This window comes from Phlebotomus papatasi, chromosome 2 (assembly GCF_024763615.1).
Source record: "Phlebotomus papatasi isolate M1 chromosome 2, Ppap_2.1, whole genome shotgun sequence".
Lineage (NCBI taxonomy): Eukaryota > Metazoa > Arthropoda > Insecta > Diptera > Psychodidae > Phlebotomus > Phlebotomus papatasi.
The window spans coordinates 100,668,971-100,693,145 of record NC_077223.1 but is presented as its reverse complement, the minus strand read 5'-3'; the positions used below and the strand labels follow the sequence as shown (position 1 = coordinate 100,693,145).

General features: G+C 34.3%; 1 protein-coding gene across 2 annotated transcripts; it reads right to left on the bottom strand.

Annotated features, from left to right (window-relative positions):
- Positions 1-314: 314 nt before the first annotated feature.
- Positions 315-16,330, bottom strand: LOC129800396 (ARF GTPase-activating protein Git). Of its 2 annotated transcripts, none has more exons than XM_055844741.1 (6): positions 16,163-16,330; positions 15,644-16,086; positions 13,699-14,424; positions 9,157-9,344; positions 8,708-9,071; positions 315-777 (listed from the first exon to the last, which is right to left on the bottom strand). In XM_055844741.1, the coding sequence occupies exons 1-6, from the start codon at positions 16,218-16,220 to the stop codon at positions 571-573; spliced, it is 1,986 nt and encodes a 661-aa protein (XP_055700716.1). In that variant the 5' UTR covers positions 16,221-16,330; the 3' UTR covers positions 315-570. The 2 variants fall into 2 exon arrangements, with proteins under 2 accessions (XP_055700716.1, XP_055700717.1); XM_055844742.1 differs by having other exon boundaries at positions 9,193-9,344.
- Between the last annotated feature and the right edge of the window lie 7,845 nt (positions 16,331-24,175).

Genomic DNA, 24,175 nt, shown 5'->3' with positions numbered 1-24,175 from the left:
AGCACTCGCTCTATGATGCAAGTGTCCCGGGTTCGAATCCCCTTTAGGTCACCAGGAATTTTTCTGGCGTTAAAGGTGTTCGAATTGCATCCAGTAAGCTTCACTGCACTTGATTCCACGGGCATGGGACTGACAACCTCATCCCGTACAAGAAAAAATAATAATGCATGTCTAGAAATCCCCTTGAGGGAAGGCCTAGTTCCTTCATGGAATGTTGTGCCAGCATTATTATTATATTATTACGCTTAGGATCGTACGAAGCATGGGTCCTTTTCCCTACATTATGAAAATCATAGAGAATATGGGTTGTAATGTTTTTTAAAATCACTGGCTTAAATATTTTATTAAAACTTTTCGAGTCAAACAAATTTAATAATAATTTTAAATAATTTTTCTACGATTATAAGGGCTTTCTAATTCAAAATTTTGAAAAGAAAACTTGTTATTAGAATTTTGAGAATTGATTTACAAACTTTATGAATAGCTCTATGTCAAAATGAGGATTTCCAGGGAAGGGGAAAAGGATAGTAAAATGTAAAATAAAAGAGATTGATGGCAAAATCATCAAACTTACTGCAACTGAAACTCAGTCACGAGCATTTTAGTGGCTTTGGCCAAATTAAATGCACACGCTCGAACATCCTGCAAATACTTATCAACGGCTTCGTGATTTTCAGTGACAACAGAATCCTGAAGGCATTGGCAGAAGATTTGCATCTCCTCAATGTTTCCCGTCAGTTCAGACAGTGATGTCTTAATCGCCTCGTTGTCCACGGCCTGCAAAGAACGGCACAAACTTTAGTCCCCAGGGTTGAGGCTTCTAATGAATCGCCAACAGGGAAAAATCCACTAATGAGATGAGGAAAAGTTCTTATTGTGAACTCATCAGCAAAGTTTTTTTCCCGTCCTGCCAATGCACCCGAATGGAATAAAAAATTGCTACTAATTCTTAAACTTTAGGAAAAAAAACTATTTTAATTTTGCAGTCTAACTTTTGCAGACATCGACTAAGAAGTTGAGGTTCATTTTAAATTGCAATAATCTATAATTGAATTTCACTGAGGGATTCCGGTTTGACTTTTGCGAGGAAATTCAATTATAGTCAAATGGGATTAATTAAAATGTAATTGAGAAAGTGAAATACTAAGAAGATTCTCAACTCTGCAATAAAATTTTATGGGATTTTCATGTTGCAATGGAATTATAATTCTCTAGGACTAATTGGTTTTGAGATATGTTACATCACGTATATGTGCTAATTAGGTGAGATTCTTAACAATCTCACCTACTATAATCCTAACAAAATTTCATGTCGTCCGATCGACCTCAAACTTGGCCAAAATGTGTTTCGACACTTCCTGATCACGAATATATATGTGGCTATTTTACGTTCCCGGCCGGCCGCTCTTTGGAGCTTAATAGCTCCTAAACTAAAAAAGATATCGACTTGCGGTTTTCGGCAAAGGTTATATATCGGGTGAAAATTGCAACTTGGTGCATTGACCCCCCACCCCCCACCTCTCCTTCCGCCATTTTGAAGACCCCCCTTTTTTTGTTTTCTCAATAGCTCCGCCCCTATGGCATCGAGCGGGCTCAAATTTTAGTATGTTATAGCTGGGCCTTAGAGCTTTCCATCAATACCAAACTTAAGGTCCCCCGACCCCCCTGACCCGAGCTATAAGGGTCCAAAAAAAATTTCTTAAAATGGCCATAACTCCGGTTTAAATTCTCAGAATTTAAAAAGTGAGGGCTTTTTGGAAAGCTCTCGTGAAATGCCACTTCCCCTTCTAACATCACAAGTTCATAAAACCACCGCTAGGGGCGCTATTATTAAAAAGAAAATTTTTAAATCTTATAAGTTAAATAACTCAAAAATTCCATTGTGCATCGGGCTGAAATTTTAGTATGTTGTAGCCGTTGATTATACCTATCAAACAAAAAAAACCTTAAGTCGATCCATAACCCCTGACCCGAGCTATAAGGGGTCAAAGTTCGAACATTGACCGGCCTCTATCTCCGGTTCTAACTAACATAGCGACCTAAATTTTACCTTTTTGGTTTCGTCTCAATGAGCACTTTCAGATGGAAGTTCAAAAAGTCACCACAGGTGGCGCTGTGATAGCGTCAAAATTCATCGAAATTCAAAGTCACTTTTCTCAAAAACGGCATTGTGCAAGTTAATGAAATTTTAGTATGTTGTAGTCCAGTCTAGGACGTTTCCAAAATGGTGCGTATGCGCGCTGTGGTTTCAATAGAACCGAAGATATGACGGGTCAAAGTTCACGAAATTCAAAAAATCATATCTCCGGTTCTATATGACCGATTTTGATGAATGAGGGCTTAAACGAAAGATCTTACCAAATGCTACAACTTTCTAGAATATTTGAACTTCGTGGGACCAACACCAGGGGCGCCACAGTCGAAAAACCAATTTCAATATCACATAACCTCAATTATCTCGACTGTCGCTGAACCGATTTTGATGATTACTTCGACATAATTGTAGAGCACATTTGTCTCTACATTTTGTCCATACATCATTTTCCGCTCAGACTACCCTATCACTCCGATTTTGCCGTTTAAGTGTGAAAAAATTGATTTTTTCCATAATAACGCTTTGAAATCACTCAAATGCCAATTTGACTGCCTCTACTCCACCAAGACACTTAAAATAGGGGTTTAAATGGAAAGTCCCACAAAATACAACAATTCTTTGAAATAGTTGAAGTTCAACAAATCACTGCTTGAGGCACTCTATGGATGAAAAAACCAGTTAAGAAGCAAAAAACCTCGCTTATCTTGGCTTCTGAGTAATCGATGAGATCATGTTCTATGGGAAAATTATAGAGTACATTCTGGTCTACATTTCACCCATATATCACTTTTCTGTCAGTTCATCCAAATCCTTGATATTTTGGTTTAAATACAAAATTTGTATAATTTCACGAATTTGATTCAAGATAACTGAATGGCGTCTCCCAACTTCAGCTCTAAATCGAATTTGCATGCACTCCGAGTTAGCTCACGTTAAGAATCTCACCTACATAAGCCGGTTAGGATTATCTGTCCCTTTTACCAGATGATTGATGCAAACTTGACTCTGTGTACTTTGAAATCATAGAGAGTGAAAATTACATTAAAAATTAATTTTTACTGATTAAGGTGTCTGAATGACTGCAAAGAGAATTTTAAATCAAACGAAATTTAGATAGATTTGAGGAATTAATTCCTTAATCCTTCAAAAAGATCTTTCTGCTTAAAGAATTTTTTTGAATTTAAAGCTCACTGCCTCTATACATTGTGTGTTTCAATAAATTTGTCAAAAGCTCAGCGAGTTTTCTTTTAAGCGGAAAATTCTATGGAATCTATTGTCCTTCTAATCACTAGTGCCAGGGTGAGCTTTCATGCAGTAGACCCATTTATAGGATTTCCCTAAAAACTTCCGAAGTATTTCCATGTAGAATTTCTTGGAAAATTGTGCAAGAGAACCTCCGAGCTGAAAGCGTGAAAGATAATTCGATTTATTAAAGACTTTTGCTTAGCGTCCACTGTCGTCTTACCGTTGATATTCAATGCCCAGTGCAAAACGTTGGAATAAGGGTGACAAAAATTTTAATTAAAGTCTTTAATTAAAGTTAATTAATATTGTTCTTCAATCGCTTTTCCAAAACCTTCGTAAATAAAAACAGTTTTAAAAACACAGAAAACAGAGAACCGTAAAACGTTTTGTCGGTAAATAAGAACGGTCACTCCGCGTGCTTTCGTGCTTATAAAGATTTTGAAAAATGTAAGACAAAGAACTTGAAGAAACTATTTGAAGGTTATTTACGACCACCTTTAGGTGGCTTGTTACTTCATCGTAAGGACGGTAGTTAGTTGCCTCTGATAATAAATATACGACACGAAAAATCAGAAACAAATGAATAGATCTCTTGAATGAAGACCCGATTTTTGATGTCCCGGTTTTGAGTCTCATTGTCAAAATCGTGAAAATCATAATACCGCAGGTGAAAATCTTAAATGGATCAAAACCCTGAAGGGTACAAACCCCGAAGAATCAAAATACTGAACAGCAAAGTTCCGAATATGGATTGAACTATTAAAGACAAGGATCTCGGTTACAATCCAGTGTATTACAATCTAGAGAAAAAAATGTCCCAAAGTGCTGTTCGATTTTTAAAATATAATTTCGACTCAAGCGAGTTTTTAAATTTGCTGGATTTTGTTTCTTTAAGAATTTGGTTTTCGGAATTTTGACCCATTATCTGAACTATTTTGGATTTTGACCCATTCGGGGTTAGCTCTTCGAGATTTCAGCTCATTCGGGTTTTTGATCAATCTGGAATTTTGAATTATTCTAGATTTAGGTCTTTGAGGATTTTGGCTCTTGGGAATTTTTACTCATTCCGGATTTTGGATCTTAGGGATTTCAACTCAATCGGTTAGGATTTTGATTCTTCGGAATCTTACTATTTTTTTTTTTTTTTTGGAATTTGGACTTATTCAGGATCTTGTCTCCTGAAGATTTTGATCCATTCGGGATTTTAGGCTTTCATGATTTTTGCTATTGGGGATATAGACCCATGCCGGATTTTAGTTCTTTGATATTTCTGCTGATTCAAGTTTTTAATCTTCCTGGAATTTTGATTCAGGATTTTGGCTGTTGAGGATTTTTATTCATACCGAATTTTATTTTTTTCGGAACTTCAACCCATACGGTTTTTTTTAATCTCTCTGAGATTTTATTATTCGGAATTTTGATTTGTCCGGATTTGGACTTATTCAGGATCTTGTTTCTTGAGGATTTGATCCATTCGGGATTTTGGGCTTGCGTGATTTTCGCTATTGGAGATATAGACCCATTTCGGATTTTAGCTGTTCGGTATTTCTGCTCTTTCAAGTTTTTAATCTTCCTGGAATTTTGATTCACGATTTCGGCCCTTGGGGATTTTCAGTCATTCCGGATTTTGTTTTCGGTTTCCTTTATCTCTCTGAGATTTTATTATTCGGAATTTTGGGTTCTTGGCATTTGGACTTGTTCAGGATTTTGGTTATTGAGGATTTTGATTCATTAGCGATTTTGGATTTTTGGGGATTTAGACTCATTCCGGATTTTGGCTCTTCGGGATTTCTGCTCATTCGAGTTTTTGGCCTTTCCGGAATTTTGATTGATTAGGGATTTTGGTCTTTCAGGATTGTGACTCTTGGGGATTTCGACCCATTCGGGACTTTTATTCTTTGGAACTTTTCCCATTCGTGATTTTAGCTTTTGAGGACCGAGAATTTAGCTGATTTGGGGTTGCAATCTTTTCGGAATTTTGATCCATTGGGGATTTTAATCTTTCAGGATTTTGGTAATTAGGAATACCGACCCATACAAGATTTTGGCTCTTGGGATTTCGACCCATTCGGGGTGTTTCCTTTCTAGGATTTTGATTCTTCGGAACATGCCGTTTTTAGAGATATTGACCCATTTAGGATCTTAGCTTTTTAGGATTTTTATCCATTTAGAACTTTGCTCTTCAGAATTTTGGCCGTTATTTAATTCGACTTATTCGGAATTTCACCCCATTCTGGAAGAGTTTTGAGGATTTTTCTTTTTCAAGATTACAACCAATTCGAAATTTTGGGTAGTATTGGCTAAAATACGTCTAGTAAAGCTTATTAAACTGATTATCCAAGATCTTTAAGAATCGAAGTTCTAAAACCTTTCAAAAATTTGGCTTTAATCATATTTTTACCAGACTTAAAGTGTTTTACACTAGTCGCAAATTTTAATTTACCAGGTATTGATTGCCCTTTGTGGTTAAGGATTTAAAGTGGAAAACATAAAACTTCTTAAAAATATAAAATTTATATTTAAATCCTTTTTACATAATTCTGCTTTAGAGAATTTTGACCCTTTTAAATTATTAAATGAAAAATATAAATTCAAATCATTTAATTTAAACTTTTATTAATTATCTTAGAATTGTTGAAGTATTCATCTTAAAAATAAAGAAATTTAACAAAACTTATTCTGAAAACATACTCAGAATTCTGCATGGGCAGGGCAGTAAATATGAAATAGACTAGCAGAACCGCAAATTAAAATGCATTTAATCCTTTAATTAAGTTTCAAACAAATACATGTTTTAAATTAAACCCGAATATCAACTCACAAACTCGTTTGAAAATCTGTGAAAATATTCATTGCTTTATGATTAAATGTAATTAATCTGTAAATAGCTTCCGAAATTAAAGAGTCACATACTTTATGTTTTTCATTTTCAACGACACCTTCTCGGGGGAATGATGTCCCATTTGTCCTCGACTGGAAACTTTTCCAGACAGTCACTAGTGTGGAATATCCCAAAACACCCCGAGTGGGTGGAATTAAAAGTTTTACCGTGAAACTTACAACCCTTCATGCATCATCTTCACACGCGGAGCGATTTATTGTGCTCAACAGGGCCATTTGTCAGCCAAAGAGTACAAGACAGGGAGTTGGGATTAGTAGGTAATCTCGATAAAAGGTAGTGTCATTGGATGGAGTGTATTGATGAATATCCTTTAAGAGGTTTGGGGTGGAATTTGACTTAATTTATGAGTCAATTATGACCTATATTTGCCATTTTTATCTTGAATATTTTTTGAAAAAACTTTTGGGAACTTTTAATTTCGTATACTTACAATTAGCTAACATTACTGAGACAAAAATATCCAGAATTACCTACATTAAACGAGGATATTTTCATTCTAAATCTCTTTTTCGAAATAAAGAATGTCCTGTTGTGTCTTACCCCTATTGAATATTGCCAACTTTCGGAACATTAAGTATCTTTATAAACTTTCACATTCGAAATACTTTCGAAAATTAGGGCTTGTTAATGTTCGAATGCTTAGTATGACGTTTTTTTTTATTTGTCCATACGTTTTTCGTCTTACGTCAGACCCCTGTACATAGATAAACATTAACTTAGGCAATCCACGCAAGTATTTAAAATTTTCGGAAATATGAAAAGCAAGAATTATTAGTATTGAAGCGGTAGATAGGGGGTGCCGGTCAAAATCTTCGAAAATAAAATCCCAAAAGCTAAAATCCGAACACGAAAATCCCGAACGCCAAAATCCTGAAGGCCAAAATTCCGAAAACTAAAATTCTGAATTCTTGAAAATGTCATAACTACTCCCACAATTTGTTACACCTACGCTTGTTGGAGGCAAAGGAAAATTTTCTGTGTTTTGAGAAGTTGTTCCACACATTATCCTCTGTATAATTTCATCCTATTTAGGATTTTGGCAATTTGGGATTTTGGCTTTCAGAATTTTGCTCATTCGGAATTTTGGCTTTCAGGATTTTCTTGGTTTTGGGATTTTGGGTTTCGTGATTTTGGCTTTTCGGAATTTGGCTATTTGGCTTTTGGCTTTTAGGATTTTTTTTGGGATTTTGGCTTTCAAGATTTTGGATTTCGAAATTTTAGTTTTTTGGGATTTTGGCTTTTCGGGATTTTGGCTTTATAGAATTTTTACCATTCGGGAGTTTTGCTTTCGAGATTTTGGTTTTCGTGATTTTGGCTTCTCGGAATTTTGACGTTCGGGATTTTGACTCTTCGGGATTTTGGCTTTCAGGATTATTTTTGTTTATGAAATTTTGGCTTTCGAGATTTTGGCTTTCACGGTTTTGGCTTTCGAAATTTTGGTTTTTTGAGATTTTGGCTTTTCGGAATTTTGACTTTTCGGAATATTGACGTTCGGGATATTAACTATTTGGGATTTTGGCTTTCGGGATTTTGGCTTTAAGGATTTTGGATTTCGGAATTTTAGTTTCTTGAGATTTTGGCTTTTTGGAATTTTTACCACTCGGGAGTTTTGCTTTCGAGATTTTAGTTTTCATGATTTTGGCTTCTCGGAATTTTGACGTTCGGGATTTTGACTCTTCGGAATTTTGGCTTTCGAAATTTTAGCTTTCAGGATTATTTTTGTTTATGAGATTTTGGCTTTCGAGATTTTGGCTTTCGAAATTTTGGTTTTTTGAGATTTTGGCTTTTCGGAATTTTGACTTTTCGGAATATTGACGTTCGGGATATTAACTATTTGGGATTTTGGCTTTCGGGATTTTGGCTTTAAGGATTTTGGATTTCGGAATTTTAGTTTCTTGAGATTTTGGCTTTTTGGAATTTTTACCATTCGGGAGTTTTGCTTTCGAGATTTTAGTTTTCATGATTTTGGCTTCTCGGAATTTTGACGTTCGGGATTTTGACTCTTCGGGATTTTGGCTTTCGAAATTTTAGCTTTCAGGATTGTTTTTGTTTATGGGATTTTGGTTTTCGAGATTTTGGCTTTCACGGTTTTGTCTTTCGAAACTTTGGTTTTTTGAGATTTTGGTTTTTCGGAATTTTGAATTTTCGGAATATTGACGTTCGGGATATTGACTATTTGGGATTTTGACTTTCGGGATTTTGGCTTTTAGGGATAGGGGGTCTTAACTTAGCACTTTTGGTGAAACTTTCAAAGGATTTTAAAACTACTTTGCAACTTCAAATGGTTTCATTTACAGTAGGATTCTTAGGTCACTATACCTACTTGCTATTCGCATTTCTTAAATTCTAGTATCTAAGGATCGGATGTGGAACATTGGATCAGTAAATATCACCTCTAAGAATCAGAATTAAAAAAAAGGTTTCTGAACCAGGGATTGAAAACAGGGATTGAATACCAAACTTACCGTTGGGAAGATGACAACGAGGTCCGTAACAGCTGCATGGATCCGTTCGGCGCACGGCACGAAAGCGTTCTTCTTGGTGAGATCCTGCATGGCGCCCACGAGATCCTGGATGCGTCTCGTGATGGCGTCAGTACGGCAAATCACTTCGTCTGACGTGGGGAAGATAGTCGAGTCGGACTGATTGAGCCTCGTCATGTGGTACATTGATGTCACTGCCCGATTGTCTCCGGAAGCGCTAATCTTGTTGTAGTTGTTGTTCTCCCGTGGCTCAAACATACTCACGGGACGCTTTGGGAAGTTCTGTTTCATCTCACCAACTGTCTTGTCCTCCATCCTTCCGTCATTTGACATCGAATCTGATCGCCTTGGAAATGGAAACAGAAAAAAAAAATTGATCAGTTGGAGGGAGATGTCGGTCCAGAGAACTAATGAAAAAATGTAAGATTTACATTTTTAAATCAGTCCCTGTCCATGACGGTTCACACCTCGACTTCAGTTCCGAATTCTCTGTGGATAGCTTCTGGACCAGGGATTTGAGTTCGCTGATTGTGGTCTCGGATTCTGTGAGTTGTTTCTTCAGCACATCGATTTCTGGATTTGGAAGACCTGAACTGTTCAACTGTGGACTGCCGAAGCCCTTCGAAATAGAAAATAAAATCCAGAACTTGAAATGTATTCAATTTTAAAGATTATTATATTAAATTCTTTGTTTTAAGATAAAACACTTTTCTAGAAACACTCCATTTTAAAGTTATCAAATTTTAAAATAATTTTTGTGATATATTTATAGCTTTTAGAACAAACACAAAAAAATGTAAAGAATAAAAAATTGCTCACAAACATTTAATATTAATTTTCCAAAAAAAGTTCCGCGAAATGTAACATGATGGAAATATGCGTAAAGGTTGAGTTTCACAAACTCTTTCCTAAAAATCACAAAACCTACACAGCTTGCAGATGAAATTTAAATATTCACATCAACATAAATATTGCTGCCTTGTTTTCTTTTTTCCCCTTTTCTCTCGAAATTAATAAAAAAAAGTTGCGTTTTTTTAAACTTCCGTGGTTCAATAAAAAATTCACCAATTTACCCAATTTTTAATTATTTGAGTATTTCGGGGAAATGCTATCAATCACGCAAATGCAAATAATATTAGTTTCGTGCATGACCGTTGGCACATTTCATTCAGGAAATTCCTGGTGACCCTAAAACACGATCATAACTGGGACCATGACCGTTGATTGTCTTAGAAGCTATTAATCGGAAATTTCAAGAGGTTAATCACTCAAACATTGCATGATAGAATTAGCACATGCGAATATTGCATGGGAAAAATATACATTTCTCTATTTTTTTTTTTAAATTTTCTCTAGCTGTTTAATGGTTCATTGATTTAAGAATTCTTTGCTCGTCCTCGTCAATAACAGTTTACGTTATCTTTCAATTTTTTAAAAATCTTCTATTCATTTTTTTTATAATTTATAATTTTGATATAATTTTGTGAAATTAAGGTTCTATTCTGTTATTGGTCTTTTTATTTCCCCGTTTTATCCCTTGGTCAAATGGTTATACTGAGAGAAATCCGAAAAAGTTAAAATAACATTCCGGAAATGTTTATTTTACCCTGCAGTATTGATCCGAAATCGGTGTAAATATTATGCTTTTTAGGTGTAATAGGGGTTAAATTTACCCTTTTTCATGTTAATTTTATCCTTAAAAAGGTGTAAAATTAACATTAAAAAATGTTGATATATTTTTACACCTAAGTGTTAAAGTTATGAGGAAAAAAAGTTAATCGCACCCTCTTTTTTTTATCAGTGTAGAAATATCGACTTTTATTCTTTATGAAAACTCTTTTAATTGATCTTCGTACCTAACATCTTTAATTTTCTCATACCTTTTCGCTTCTCCATCACAATTTTGTTTTTAGCTGTTTCAATATTTTTGATTTAATGTTTGGGTATTTATTAAAATATTTCTAGACAGACATTTTTCTAATACATGGTAATGCCATTGAACCATCCTCTTTTACGATTTGTCAAGGTGAAGGCAAATAGTTTTGGCATATCTTTTGCCATATATTTCTAAAATACTTTCCTCATTTTGCGAGTAAATTGGTGCAGTAGACTCTCACTCAATTGGCTCTTTTTCAATCGGGTGACTAATTTTGTTGACAATTTTCACGTTTAATTATGAAGCTAATTTGCTCAAATTCACTGTAGTTCTTCCTATTTTATCGTGATTCTTTGTAATTGAGAGCTTTTTGTGGAATTTACAAAGGTTTTGACGCTCAATTCTATCGCTAAACCGGATGACATTTTGCCCCATATTCCCGATTGAGAGAGAGTCTACTGTATCTCAATATTAAATTAACAATATTAATATTAGATAAATATCAATGCTTTAGGAGTATGGTAAAGGTAAAATATGGTGATGTCAAGCCTAATTTGAAGCCACGCCTACTCATAAACTAGGGAAAGGTGGGACTACATTGATGTGCAATTTTTCGCATATTTCTAAAGGAAATTGGGCTTTCAGCTCCTTTGAAAATACACGAAAAAATCGTATATCAATGTAGCATAATAGTTAGTTAAAAGTAGCCCCGCCCCCTACGAGAATTTTGGTCCTGCCCACAACTCCAACTTTTGGTTAATGCCTCATAATATTGTAATATAACATTACGAAGTGACCCAGCTTTGCTTAATGCTAGAATTCATGAGATCGGAATCTCTGAAAATTAAGACAAAATAAGGGACGGTCATTTTGAGTAGTAGTTACAGAAAATAGATCAAAATGCAATAATTTTTGGATACTTTGCCTTACTACCTTGGAGTAATCCTAAAACAATTTGTATGAGAAGCAATTTAAAAGGAATCAAATATTTGATAAGTGTTTATGGACGAATTGTTCGCATGGACTATCTCCAAAACGGGTACCGGTCAAAATCCCAAAAGTTAAAATTCGCAAGCCAAAATCCCGAAAAACCAAAACCTGAAAGATACAATCCTAAAAGAGTCAAAATCCTGAATTCTTAAAGTGTCATAACTAACGATTGCATCACCTAGCTGGAGGCGAAGGCAAATTTTTTTATCTTTTAGGAAATCATTGTACAAATTATCCTTCATGTAATTTCGTCCTCTAGGATTTTGACCAATCGGGATTTTGACTACTACCGACTTTAAAACCTTATGCCTCCGGCATACCTTTTAAGGTAAAGTGATACAAGTTGGACATACACTGAGAGAAATCCGAAAAAGTTAAAATAGCATTCCGGAAATGTTAATTTTACCCTGTAGTATTGATCCAAAATCGGTGTAAATATTACCCTTTTTAGGTGTATTAGGGGTTAAATTAACCCTTTTTCATGTTAATTTTACCCTTCAAAAGGTGTAAAATTAACATTAAAAAATGTTAATATATTTTTACACCTAAAAAATGTTGAAGTTACGAGGAAAAAAGTTCATCGCACCCTCTTTTTTTTCTCAGTGTAGTGTTACAAGTTGTACAATTCGCCGGTACAACTTGAACATGGTTTTTTTCTTGACAAATACAGTACAAAATTTGATTTTAAGCACAAAGAACCAAATTATGAAACTAAAGCATTAAAAATATATAAATAAAAATGAAGTACTAAATTTATCAAGAAAAAAAGCCCTGTCCAACTTGCACTATTGTTCAACTCGTGCCACTTTACCCTAGATCGATAAAGTTTAATGAAATCTAAATTTGCGTCTCTTCTTTTCTCAAAAGATTTGCATAAGTCTATCCTACTCTTTCGACTCCAAATTGAACTGAATTAAATTTAATTTGGTGTGATGTTCAAAAGAAGAAAAAGAATGAAAAAGAGTAGGATAGATATATGCTAAACGTTTATTAAAGCAAGAGATGCGAATTTCGATTTTATAAAATTTTCCTGATCTAAAAGGTGTGCCGGAGCCATTACAAACAATTTCTTTTATTTTTAAGAAGAATTCCTAATGCATATTTAGAAATTTTGCTTGAGAGATGAGGCAGTTATTCAATGTTATACGGTTACACCTAATTAATCTTTATTTTTTCTTAATAATTAGCACAGGATCATGATAATTCCGATAGTTTCAAAAAAGAAATTAAGAGTTCAAATAGGGTAAATGTCCTACTTTGAAACCAATTCCATACGCTTTAAATTTGACAGAAGATTCAACACATTAAGTTCCTTTTTTTCTGAAGAAAATTACATAAATTTGCTCGTTAACTCTTCTTGAATGTTACTGTTTAGCGAAAATTATTTTAATATTATTTGAAAACATCTTAAATACAAGAAAAATACGCGAGTGTAAAATGCTTCTATTGGAAACAAATTAATCCAAATGGGGACAAGGGAAATTTTCTAATTGGAGACAAACAGTGTAAGTGAAACCCGCAACGAAAGGCTTCCAAAGTTGAGTTGCGCTTGAATGTAAGATTTGTTCTTATGCTTGGTGTTTTCCTATTGAAGCATTTGCAGACACTTCAGAAAAACCCTTTATGATCACGAAATAGGTAATTATTTCATTTGAAATTTTCACGTACCGTTACCAATATAGATTAACACTTAATTTCACATAATTCTGTCAAAAATATTACACAAATGTAATAAAAAACGAATAAAGAACAATCAGCCTAATTGTGTTTTTCATTAGAAAACATGGTTGATAGATGAAAAATTCGATGGTGAAAAGGTACTTTTATTTTTTCTGAGAAATTTGTAAATTAAAATTTGTTAATATGAATTGATTTTCACTTTATTTGGAGTAAAATTACCTAAATAATAAAATTGTGGTGTAGAAAATATATAAATAAAATTTTAATACTGCATTTATCGTGGGAAAAAAATTATGTTTCCATTTGGAGTAGCGAAAAGTTTCCAATTGGAACAGGTTTTGAATTAGCTTAATTTACCCTAAATCGTTGAGGAAATTCTTTTTTGATCAGATAAATTGATAAATTTGTAAGATATCCAGAAACTTACTGTCTGTCCCATTGGAGCCAGAGCTGCGTAGTCATCATCGGAAGCCACAGCATCATACAGAGGTTCATCATCAGAGAGATTTGAGTCGGAAATAGTCAATTTTCTGTCATTATTGGTGGAGACTCCTGCCACAGCATTGGTCAGAGGTCTGAGATTGGCCATATTCTGCCTCCTTTTGGCATCGATGAGCACATCGGTCAGGAAGCCGGCAAATTCCGTTGGACTAAATCGAGCCAACTTCTGTCTGCCCTGATTCCTCGTGGCACTCAAATGGGGATTTGTGGGAAGGAACGGCACTGCCCCAGTTTCTGGATTCAGCGAACTTGTTGCCCAGATGGCTTCATTCTCCCGCCGATCTACCTCATCGTACAGATCCATCACCAGTTCTTCGAACATTTTGTTGGGAATGAGAAAGAGCTTCCCACGGGCAATCTTCAGCTGCTCGAAGATCTCCCCTTGCGTCTGATCTGGGATTATTATGTGCTGTCCGGCCGCGTGATCGGGTTTTCGGTTGCAGAGAAAATTGCAGATTCTGTCCGTTACCTCGTACATGGCTTCGATCAGCCGGTTGACGATCTGTGTGTGCTTTTCAGCTCGTGCTAAATCAATGGCTGTGTGTCCAGCAATGTCCAGAGCCTTGATCTCTGCTCCATAGATCAGAAGGAGCTCTACTTGGGACAGCTGGCCGAATTTAGCAGCCACGTGGAGCGGAGTTGAACCTTTTTCCTGGGAAAAGAAATTCTCTTAAATTAAGAGACTTTGCTTTTGTGAACCCTAAGGTTAAGTTAAGTTTACTTTTTCTTGTTCCAGGGATTTGTTAAATTTAATTTAGTCATTTTTTGTTAATAGAGGAAGGCTTTTGTGGCTCCGAACACTTTATAAAATTTAATAATTTATTATTTTAAAAATATTTAATAATTCCCAATTCTCACAATTTGAAAGAGAATTGAATATTAAATCAAGATTAATAAAGATCATCAAGATTTAGGGCTCTATTATGCGAATAAAGATAAAGATAAAGTTTCAAAATAAAGATTTTAAAAATTTCAAGATTTGATATTCTGCGATCTTGGATAAAAAGTCGAAGAAACGCAAATAAAGACTTCAATATCCAAACTGTCACTTGTGCCTTGTCATTTTGGCACTTTAGTCAACCAAGCCGATTTACAAAGGATCATATCTCGCTAATATCAATGATTTTAACTGCTCAAACTCCAAGAGAGGTCAGTTTCAACAATCTTTGTTGAACTATAAGATTTAGAGAATAAATTCATTAAGATTTTTAATTCATCAAAATTTTACCTTCTTCTGAAATAGTACATCTTTTCGAACTATTCGAAAAGATTCGAACTTTTCGAATTTTCTAATAAATTAAAAGATCTTCCATTCCATGGCTTTAATGCTTTTCAAACGAGTTTCAAAACGCATATAAAGATTTCAAAGTACCTCGAGACCACCCTTGAAATCTTTTTTTTTTCTTTTAAAGCTGTTCAGCCCCAGCCTTTTCAGCCTTGAAGATTTCAAAGGCCAACCTTTGAAATCTTCATGAAAAATAAAGAATATTAAGGTTAGAATCACATTGAAATCTTGGGCGCAGAATACCAAATCTTGAAATATTTTTATCCAAGCTAAAAATAAAGATACTTGACAGTTTTATTTTGAAATCTTGATTATGGAATACCAAATCTTTATATTTATCTTAATTTCTTTATATTTATCTTTATTCGCAGAATAGAGCCCTTAATTTAAGATTTCCATTTCATTTTTCAATTCTGAATTTTTATCTTTTGAGTTGAGTGTTTGAATAAATAAATAAAAATAAAATAAATGAAAATTTTCTGTGAGTAGCCTCTTGGCTATGCTTTCCTGACTCACAATCCGGTCTCATGCATTAAATTAACACCTTTCTTGTTATTTTTCTAAATAATTTTCTCAAAGGTCTTACCTCGTGAAAATAGTTAGGATCTGCCCCTTGAACCAGGAGCCTAAGGGAAGTTTCAAGATTTGGCGCTCTCACTGAAGCATGGAGCTGCTTGTTGAGCTCACTTTCAATATTCTTAACATTTCCATCCACAAAATTTGGACGTAACACAAAAGCCGCCTGGACATGTTTGGCACGAATGAAATCCGCTTTTAGAGAATGCAGAGGATCCTTTGGCGTTGGCTTCTTGTATCCGTGCTTCTGGGCAGCTGAGTCTATCAGCAAGTGCTCCCAGACGCTATTGGCCCCATGGCTGTTCAGGGAGTTCACGAGATTTAGCACCGACGGGGACCATTTCCCCTGCCTCAGGCTCTTCACCTGTGAAATGTGCCGACCTAGGCTCCTGTGGATGGAGCAGCATTCGCCACAGAGAAGAATGCCCTTGTTTATTGACGCCCAAGCAGGATCTTCGGGAAAATAAGTAAATACTTGTCAATTTATGGTCATGGACAAATTGGCGGTTTTTGGCCGTTAAACACTCACCCGATGCTCCACAATCCCCACAAACTTCAACATCAGTCCGCGAGATAATTCGCGACATCCTCGTGAGTCACTCGAGTGGGAAAATCCAGGAGAAAATGAGGAAAAATCACCCAGAAGACAGATCACAATACTCCCATCCACTTCACTGCTTTACTATTTCTAACAGTGTACCTTATGTCAGACGGAGCAATTGTCAGAGAAATGTGCAGCATTTGAGGCGCAAACTCTACAAACCTGGAAGCTACCTTCCAATAAGATTCACATTCAAACCCTCTGAACACGACTTCTCGAGAAATTTTGCTCCAAATTTGCAAAAAACTTAATTGTACACTTTCAAAATTTGACGATTTTTCCCAAAAAAATCGTTAGATTTGAAAATCCAAAAAATAATTTATGAAAATTCAAATTTTATCGGTATTATTGCGTTTTGAGAAAGCAAATTGGGGCAATTGGTCGGAAAAAGAGCATTTTCCTACCTGAAATTCCTAACTTTTTCCCTTTTGTTAATTAAGTTGCAATGTAAGCTAATTTTGTATGCATTTTCGGAAGTTAAAATGTACAAAAAAACAACTTCAGAAAATGAAATGAAAGAAAAGTAGTTTTATGTATATGACGGTCAGTTGAACAATATCTTTTGTACTTCTTTTCTTTTGTTTAATTTATTCAACAAGAAGACAACAGAAAACAGGTGTTGAGTGTTTGTATTAATAAAATGAACAACAGCCAGTTAATAAATTTCCCGGAAAATTTATGAGATTTTGTTGAGTCTGATTGAGTTTAATCGAGAGATAAAATTAACGAACGGATCAACAGCGTGATGCTAAAATATTCGAAACTTCAGATTCTTCTACAGTTTTTGGAAAATATGACACCTTGTACTAGGTTTCGTGCAGTAATAAAACTACTGATAAGTTTAATGAGTAGTTTTTTTATAATAGGGTAAAGTGGTACAAGTTGGACAATGGTACAATTTGGACAGGGATTTTTGTCTTCATAAATTTAGTACTTCATTTTTATTTGTATATTTTTAATGCTTTAGATTTATAATTTGGTTCCTTGTGCTTCAAAACAAATTTTGTACTGTATTTATCAAGAAAAAGCCATGTCCAACTTGTACCGGCGAATTGTCCAACTTGTAACACTAATTCCAAATTATATCACTTTACCCTACTCGAAGATTTATAATTGATTTATAATTGAGATTTAAATTAATTGTGAAAGAAAAAGGCCACAAAGCGTACCAACTTTGTGAAAGCTCCAATTCGTTTTCTTCTCCAATTCGTTTTTCAAAATTTTTGTGATTTTGTGAAGATGAGACTATTAACGTAAGCAAATTCGGATTGCATGCAAATTGGATTTGGAGTTGAAATTGGAGGATGATATGCATTAATTTTGAATAAAATTTTTGAAATAGAGTCATATTCTACTTAAGGTGTCTACACATTATAAGAAATTTCTATCAAAAATGAGCTTCAAGAAGTGTTCTTCAAGAAAATTGCCTACACATTGGTGAGAATTTTTGACAAAAAGATGGATTTTTGAAGAAAATTTGTCTAATGTGTAGACAAATTTCTTCAAAAATCATATCCAATTGAAGGCAATTTCCATCAAGAATTTTTGAAAGAAATTACCCGCTACACATTGGAATAAAATTCATCAAAGTCATTCTTGACAGAATTCTTGACGGAAACCATCACGATTCAAGATTGTTTTTCACGAAAATTTGTTATTTTCTGCTGGAAAAAGTGAGAAAAACGTTTGGTGAAGTTCCTTGGGATAGTATTTAGTGCATTTCTGTAGAAAATCTTCTAAATATGCAAGGGAATAGTGTTTTTCTGGAGATATCGTTCCTGGTGGAATCCAACCCAGCCTTTGAAGGAACATTTCCTGTGATTTTCCTCCAGAAATTGCCGGAAGTTAATCCATCTGTGTAGTCTTGAGGTGTTCCACAGTACAGTGGCCTCGTACTCCATGGATTGCAAGACGGATGGAAAGGAGAAAATTTACGGGCACTTTGGAATCTCTATATGCCTTGATTACCAAGGTTTTAAGGTTTTAAGGATTTTACTTTAGATTTTTTTTTATTTCTCACCACCTTTTCATGCACTACTATTCAAACTGGGAGTCCCACGGAGGAATCGAAGGCCTGTGGCTATCCAGTTCTGGTGTTCTCGAAAAGAAGCAATCCCACATAGTTCCTAGTGGTTGAGAAAGTGAATGATATAAAAGATCATTATGATGTTCTTCTGGGGGTTCAAGTGATGGCTTCTGGTAGCTCCGGACAGTTCTCGTTTGCATTGAGATCTCCTTGGTGGCTCTGGTTAGCTCTTGTTTTAATTGGTAACCAAGGCATATAGAGATTAGAAAGTGCCCGTGAATTTTCTCCTTTTCATCCATCTTGCAATCTTACGAGGACACTGTACTGTGGAACACCTCAAGAATACACAGATGGATTAACTTCCGGCAATTTCTGGAGGAAAATCACAGGAAATGTTCCTTCAAAGGCTGGGTTGGATTCCACCAGAACGACATCTCCAGAAAAACACTATTCCCTTGCATATTTAGAAGATTTTCTTCAGAAATTCACTAAATACTATCCCAAGGAACTTCACCAAACGCTTTTCTCACTTTTTCCAGCAGTGAAACAACAAATTTTCGTGAAAAACAGTCAGAAGAGCAAGATACTTGGAAATGATGGCAATCTGTCAAAAAAATTTTTGATGGAAAATAAAAAACCCAGTGTGGAGGCATTTTTCTTCAAAAATTCCTTCAAAAATATGAATTTTTCTTTAAAAAATTCTTGAAATAATTCTTGATGAAATCAGCTCCAATGTGTAGACACCTTTACAGAATGATGATACATACATGGATGAAATCAATGGTTTAGTTTAGAATAAGACTCGAATAACTAGAATTTTTCAACGTTTGTTTTTTCGCTTTTTGGGTACTATTTGACATCCTCTATCTTCTCTGTGAATATTATTGCTGAAGAAGAATTTCGGTTCGACAGAATGTAGCAGGAAATAGACGGAGACACTGAACCTTTCTTGATTTTCACAATTTTATTCTCTACGACGTTTCGAGGATGGATGTCCTCTTCATCAGGTATCGAATGTGGCAGGGAAAATCACGTACAGGTGGGAGTTGTTACACTGCACTTGAACTTTGATCACAGATTGATCCGTGATGTTCAGCATTCGACTGACCGACACAGAAACAGTCGAATGCTGAACATCACGGATCAATCTGTGATCAAAGTTCAAGTGCAGTGTAACAACTCCCACCTGTACGTGATTTTCCCTGCCACATTCGATACCTGATGAAGAGGACATCCATCCTCGAAACGTCGTAGAGAATAAAATTGTGAAAATCAAGAAAGGTTCAGTGTCTCCGTCCATTTCCTATTATTGATGAAAATTATTTATTCTCAAAGTTATAGGGTTTTTTAAACATTAAACACTTTAGACTTAGCGTGTAAAATTTCAGCTTGAAGTCGATCTCCTGTAAAGTTGACCATTTGCGAGTTATTTAAGTGTTATTCCGAGTCATCGAAATGTAGACCAGATTATCCTAATTTTGAGCCGAGATAATTCAAAGTATTTATTTTTAAACTCGTTTTCTGAGTACAAAACTCCGTGTGCCCATGTGACGAACTTCTACTATGTAAGCGAATTATTGAATTTTACGCAATCTGAATCATCAAAAACGGTTAAGTGTGTGGTGAGATAATTGAGATTTGTGTTGCGAAAATTGGTTTCTGACTATAGCGCCCCTATCATTAGGTCTACGAAATTTAAATATTCTAGAACTGAGGTGAGAAAGAACTGTTTGAAATCGAACAAACGTCAAATGAGAATTGTACGTCAATGCGGTCAAAGCGCTACTTGGACAAACTTATTTTGACATTTATTCGATTTCAAACGGTTCTTGCTCACTCATGTTCTAGACGGTTGCAGTGTTTCATGAGAGCTTTCATTTTCGTCCACATCCATAAAATTGTGTCATATACAGAACCGGGGATATTGCTTTTGAATTTCACAAACTTTGCCTCTATATCTCCGGTTTTATTGCACCCACAGCAAACACACGCCAGTTTCGGAAGACTTCATGGCCTAGACCCCCTAGACCACAACATCTTAAAATTTTATCAACTTCCTTAAGGGTGTTTTTGGAAAAAAATAAGTTTGCGGTTTTACGCCATCCCTAAGCCACAATTTTCTAACTGTCATTTGAAAAGCCTTATTAAGACGCATAAAGAAAATGAAAATTTAGGTTAAAAAATTAATTATTGGACCCGGAAATATTGACTATTTTTTTAAACTTTGACCCGATATAGGTCGGCTCAGGGGTGTCCGGGTCTTATGTTTTTTTTAATAGTTTAATATAAGACATGCATCATATTAGAAAATATAAAATTTTGAGATAATAAAATAATTAATATGGAGAAAAAATAAATGAGCAGTACCTATTGGGAAGTGGGAACCTTTTCCTCCCGTGTTTCAATGGAACTGAGCCATATCATAATGTAATTTAGCTTCTAAATCTGTTTGTTCATCTAAATTATATCATGATAAGGCTCAATTTTATTTAAAAATAGGTGAAAAACTCCAATTTTAAAGCTGCCCCACATTTAAAGCTACCCCACTTCTCCCTAGAGGAAAGTACTCTTTCTACGAACGTCCATGCCTTCGAATAATATGAATTTTATTTTATTTTTCCTAAGAATCTTACATATTTCTATTAAATATTAATTAGCGTATTATAAATTATTGACAATTATGTTATAATTATGTGTGTTTTAGAAGAAATAATAGAAATTAACATTATTCGAAGACATGAAAGTTGTAAGGGAGAATACTTTTCCCTAAAGAGTCAAATTTGGTTAGCAAAAAATTAAATTTGATCAGCAAATAATTCGAAATGATAAGAAAAAATATGGTCAGCAAAAAGTTAAAAATGATCAATAAAAATTTCAAACCGATCATTAGAAATATTCGATTTGATCAGAGAAATATTAAAACGATCAACAAAACAAAATAAGCAGTAAAACATCAAAAGAGTTTAGTAATAAATAAAAAATTCTCATCAAAATATAAAATGGTGTCAGTTAAAAAAAAATTTGATTAGCATAAAATTAAGAATGAGCAGTAAAAACTAAAACGTAGTCACCATAAAACAGAACAATGGAATAATAAAAATCTTATCTTATCTTATCTTATCTTAGCTTATCATTAAAAAATAAATGATGGTCTGCAAAAATAATAAATGAACAGAAGAAATATTCGAGTTGACCAGAAATTTTGAAAAATTTTTCAAATGTTACGAATTTTAAAATTTTTATATGTAAATTTTAAAATATAAAAAAGTGGTCAGCGAAAAATAAAGGCTAGTGATAAGCCTAGATCAGTGTGGGCCAACTTGAAGGGTTAACTTTTTTTCTCACTTTTTAAATTTTTGCTGACCAATTTTTAATTTTTTACTGATGAAATATTTTTTTTTATAGAGTTTTGAAAATACTTAAGGTATGAGTTTTTTAGCAGTTCATTACCGGCTGCAACCGAATCAAACTTCCCCAAGATTCCAAAACCTTTCAATTACCTAATTTTTTCTTGCTTGATTCGGTTTACAAATTTGCTATCTAGGGCCTTTTAAACCTTTATTGTGACTAGCGCACAATAACTTTTGTCTGTAAACATGTTTCCAAAATTTCGTGTGAGAGTGAGCGAGATGACTACATCTAGATTTCATTCACTCTCACTAAAATTTCAAAAACATGTTTACAAAATAAAAGTTAAGCTGTGTTGGGCAATATAATTATTTATTTATTTTGATAAACCTTTATGCCCAGTGAAAAATAACTTTTGTTTGTAAATATGTTTTCAAAGTTTCCTATGAGAGTGAATGAGATGTCTACATTTAGATCTCACTTACTCTCATTGAAATATCAAAAACATGTTTACACAATAAAAGTTATTGTTGATGAAAAAAAGTGATTTGGATTTTCATGGGCACTCTTGAACATTTAGAAAATCCAAAAAAAATGACTGACGAAGTAGGGGGCAAGAAGAGAACGGTAATTGAAGTCATACTAATTATGGGAAAATCGGGTTTTCCGAAAACTTGAAGTTGCTATTCTTGACAATTGGCTTCTAACGTTAATGACAGTAAGATGGTTCAGATAATTTAGAAATTATCTGATTCTGAAAAAAATGTTTTTATAAATTGCTCCACCGTGGAGACAGGGGAGTTTGATATCGTAGAGTCAACAGCTTTCGTGGAGTTTGAGCAGTGATTTAAGATAAATATTTCCCAAAATACATTTAATTATCCTTTAAATTAGGTATTTAAATATCTTTTCTGGAAATTTCGATCACAAATAATAAGTTTATTAACCTTTTCTTTATGAATATTCCCCATTAATCCTAATTAATAGTTCCTTATTCTTGTATTTCATCGCCGTGACTTCACGCAAGTTCAATTATAAAACTATTTGTTCTACCACATTTTGGTTATACAATGGAGTCCCAAACATACAATTAATCCAAGCATTCAATACTCATTAATATTGATACATAAAGAAAAATTGCATATGGTGATGACCATCGATTTTAATGGTAACTTTCATGGAACTCAAGAACTTTACGGATGATAAAAACTGTGTTGACATGGTGCAAAAAAAAATCAGTTTTTTCTTGTAATTTCCAACACTTTCCCATTCAAAATCGTGGCATTATTTCAAAATTTCAACAATGAAACTGTTAAATTTTCAATCAATGTTTAGATTCTGTACAAATAAAAGTAATGCAAGAGAGACATAGATTTTTGCCCTCTTATTTAACAAGATAAAAGTGCGGGTTTCAACACCTTATAAATACCCATTTATAATTTGAACATTTTACGGTCGGCAGTAGAAGTAGAACTAATGGCAAAGCACTTCAACTTTGCGGACTGCTCTAACTCATGGCGTTGATGCTACACATCAATACTTTTTCCCATTAAATACTTTAAATGAAGTAAGTTATGGAGCGGTTTAAGGCTTTCGTCTCTTTTGGAATTCTGCGTAGTTGAAAGTAAAATCTTGATATTCTGAGCAAAACAGTTCCTTTTGACTATAGAATCGATAAAAATCCCATTCTTGGTGATGTTAACAAACTATAAGGTTGTCTGAATCTGGAATATTTTTTGTAGGAGCCCAATGCTGTGGTCCCGAAAGAGATAACTCATGGGAACCACTAAATTATTATTGAATTTAGCATTAACAACTAATACCGGTTGATAAAACAGATTGGATTTAAGTCAAATCTGTCAAGAATTCAAGGGCCTTTCAAATGAAACTAAATTTGTCACAAACGATTAAGAAATATGTTGTCCAGACACTTTTTAGCTTCAAAAATTGCAAAATCCTTAGAAGGAAAGATTTAACTTAGTTGTCATATATTCACGAAAAATAAGTTTAGAGAAATTCCGAAAATTATTCGAAAATGATAAGAATTGATGAACAAATTTCTGGAAAATTTAATTAAAACGGTTTTAGAGGGTGGTGGACACGGACAGTCTTAAGAGAAGGTTCCTCGAATGCTTTCTAAATTATTGTCCGCAACCGCTTAACTTGTAAACCCTAAAACGGACAGACGGATTGACAAAAAATACGTGACATTATTTTAAGAAAATATCAAATTTGCAAAATCGTAATTACAATAAGTTATGCTTGAGAAAGTTCTTGACCATGGGGATGAATAGGAGAATGTTGCCATGGTTCGCACAGAGTGAACCTTCAAACAACGCAAATTTTCTTTTTGTTTACAAAGAGCTAGTTCGTCATTCCTTAGCCATAATATAGATAATTTAAGCTCATGAATCGAGATGAGAAATGGTAAGTCAGCTCTTTGCAAATGAAGATAAAATTAACATCGTTTGAAGGTTCACTCTGTGCGAACCATGCCTACATTCCTCTATTACAAAGTTTTGTAAAAAGTTTGTTAAAAAAGTTGAACTTAGTATGAATAATGTTAT